This window comes from Chenopodium quinoa, unplaced genomic scaffold, assembly GCF_001683475.1.
Source record: "Chenopodium quinoa cultivar QQ74 unplaced genomic scaffold, ASM168347v1, whole genome shotgun sequence".
NCBI classification, from domain to species: Eukaryota; Viridiplantae; Streptophyta; class Magnoliopsida; order Caryophyllales; family Amaranthaceae; genus Chenopodium; species Chenopodium quinoa.
Window position 1 is genome coordinate 406120 of NW_018744593.1, and position 3044 is coordinate 409163.

Consider the following 3044-nt stretch of genomic DNA (forward strand, 5'->3'; position numbering starts at 1 on the left):
TGCCTCCCTTTATTTCTCCAACATCTTACTTCCTCTATTACCAGCCAAAACGCACCTCCCTTTCTTTCTTTTCACAAAAACGCAGGCTTACACTTTCTCTCTCTTCCAAGCTTCCCTTCTTCCATTTTCTCTCTCTTCATAGCTTTGCTATTTTTGTAAAATTGCTAGAATTCTTCTTCAATGGCAAGAACTCGAGGTGGTGGCACATTTCACCGAAGAAGAAGCCTTCATTCTTCAGCTACAAAAGTAGATCAACCACTTTCTGGCATAATCTTTGTTTATCATTTGATTCCTGCAATTTTAAGCTTATTAATTGTTGTTTTTCTTTAATTGAAACTATTTGCATGAATTTTTGTTTGAATTTTGTTTCGTATTGAAGATTATTTGAAGATCTAGGGTTTTCCGATGTTCGATTATTTTATCTGTTTATTGTTCTATTGAACACATAAAACCACAATAAATGTTCGATTGAATTTTGTTTCGATTGTTTAGCTGTTTGTTTTCTCGTTAAATTTTGATTGATTTTTATTTTTTTTCATGATTTAGTTGTTTTCGTCGTTGATTTATTGTTTTTGAGTTTAGTTTCAGTACTTGATGATGGTTTGTACTCGATGATGATTTGTGCTCGATGATGTTTTCACTATTAATTCATTAGTTTTCTGTCTCTGCTGTTTGAATGAAGTTTACCGGATTTTCGAGCTTGGATACTTTGGTTACTGGCCTGCTTTACGTAATTTGTAATGGTTCTATTTTTTAGGGTTGATTTATGTGATTCTCTGGTCTTAAATTTTCTGGTCATTATTATTTTAGAAAGGTCACTATAATTTACATATTGATTTCTTTTGTTTAATAATGATGCCAAAGGCTTGAAGAAGAAAACTAGAGTTAATAAGAAAAAGAGTGTTGCTATAGAGGTTCATGAAGATGTTCTTGAGCATCAAGTTTCTGCAATTGGTTCACCTTCATCTCGTCGTAAGAGAACTCATGAAGATGAAGCTGAAGTTGTTGCTCTTGTTCGTCCTAAGAAGCCAAGCACAAGAACTAAGAAATCAATAGTTGAAGCTGGTGAATCTGGTGGTGATTTACCTACATAAGTAACTTTGTTTACTTTGGAGTGCTCTCAAAAAGTTAGATTCAACATGTATGTTGGTGTGACTATGCAAATTTGGGACTGGATTATGGTTAAGTTGTGCTTCTTTGATCTTTAATTATTGGCCACTAATTTGATCTTGTCAGACTGCATTGATTTTTTGATTTGTTAACTTGATGTTGATTTAATGTTGATAGCATTATTATTTCTATTTTGTAGATTGCGGCCATTTAAAACTAAATGTAGGCCTTTGCATTTGGTTGACATGATGTCTAACTTTACTGTTGATCAAAAAAATTCTGTAAATGAAATCGGTTTTGGAGGGTTGTTATCATTGAAGTTGAAAAGGAATCCTACTAGTATGTACAGGTGGCTAATTTTTTTACTGTGGTAGCTGCATGTTTTCAATCGATAATAATAAGGAATTTGTGGTGAATGAGTATGATGTGTATGACGTGTTTTGCCTTCCTTTGAACCCCAAAAATGTTGAGGAGATACCTAAATCTGCTAATAAAAATAATCCAGCCTTTGTTTTCAATATGTCTGGAGATTGCATTTTGGGTTGACAGATGAAAATGATCAAATTACACTTAATTTTTTAGAAGCTAGGATACTTACTTTAGGTCAAGGTGGAGATGAGATTAAGCAACTCTTTGTTATGCATGCAATATCCACGTTTTTAGCTCCTACTTCTAACAGAACCGCTGATCTTAGGATTGTCAAGACACTTGATGATGTTGAACAAATTAAGAAATTGAATTGGTGTAAATATGTTCTTGAAAATTGTGTGAAGGTGTTAAAAGTTACAAAAAAGGAGAAATTCAGAACTGTTGTGGTTGTACTTTGATGTTGGAGATTATTTACTTCCATAGGTGGAAATTTAGGAATGTTGAATTAAGTAATTCTTTACCCTTAATTCAACATTGGAATGATGAGTTGATTAGGGATAAAATTAAGAAGGAAAAATTGTCCAAAAGTTCTGGGTGTGGGATTTTACTCTCTGGTGTGTGTCCTATTAGTGGTAAACTGAAGTTTCTGGATGGACATGTACTGGGTACTGCAGGGGGGAGTATTGGGAATGTTGGGGGGAGTTATAATGTTGTGAGGAATGTCGGGGGGAGTGTTGATATGCCTGATTCCCAGGGTACAATACAGTTCATTCTCCCATCAGCTTCGATGTCAGATCAAGAGATCCATTCGGCTGCTATTGATGTAAGGAGTAGCTGACTTTTATTCTATATTATTATTTTTATTATTGGATATGATTTAAATGTTTATACATGTTTTTTTTAATGTTTTTGCAGCCCGTTCATGAGCAATTTTTGTTCATGAAAAGAGATATGCATGTGATCTCTTGTTTTTATAATGACAAGATAAAAGAGATTCTTCTTTCACGTGGTGAGGCCAACAACTCTCCTGGTATTAAATTATCCCAAGATGATTCGTTTTTTTATGGATCCTCGAGTTCAATCTGTCATTGATGAGATCTCTGAACTTGCTATTTGGGTGACAAAATTACATGAGGTTTTGGATCAAATTTCTACATTTGACCACAACAAAACAAATGGAGGGAGAAAGGCAATTAGAGGCAATATGCCTGTGATTGGCTTTGAATATATTCTTGCAAATGGAAGGTCCATGTGTTTGTTTTCTTTAGATTGGAAATCTGATGAAAAGCTTATACTCATTTCACACTTTTTAAAGTCAAATAACAAGGAAATAAAGCTATTGGATCCATTAGTCCTAGAGATTGTTGACTATTGCATTATCAATGATTCTTGTTTGGCTCCTAAGTAAGTAATCTTTTGTTTGATTACATTGATTTTCTCTTATTTATTTATTTATGAAACACCTTTTTAATTCTTATTTTATACTCTTTGACTAAGTGAACTGTTGGTATTTTTTCACGAAAAGCATTTGATTCAAAGGCAAGAATTCTACACATTAGGAGAGC

At 33.5% G+C, this 3044-nt stretch overlaps 1 protein-coding gene across 1 annotated transcript; it reads left to right on the forward strand.

Annotated features, from left to right (window-relative positions):
* LOC110699806 lies at nucleotides 1–2762 on the forward strand. Its single transcript, XM_021877320.1, has 2 exons — nucleotides 1–2302; nucleotides 2395–2762. The coding sequence occupies exons 1-2, from the start codon at nucleotides 1937–1939 to the stop codon at nucleotides 2569–2571; spliced, it is 543 nt and encodes a 180-aa protein (XP_021733012.1). The 5' UTR covers nucleotides 1–1936; the 3' UTR covers nucleotides 2572–2762.
* The last annotated feature ends 282 nt before the right edge of the window (nucleotides 2763–3044 follow it).

Bases quoted from the DNA above. Each gene is read 5' to 3' on its own strand.
- LOC110699806 (XM_021877320.1), top strand. From the start codon at position 1,937: ATGTTGGAGATTATTTACTTCCATAGGTGGAAATTTAGGAATGTTGAA. The intron at 2,303-2,394 runs GTAAGGAGTAGC...ATGTTTTTGCAG, and splicing joins TCCATTCGGCTGCTATTGAT to CCCGTTCATGAGCAATTTTT.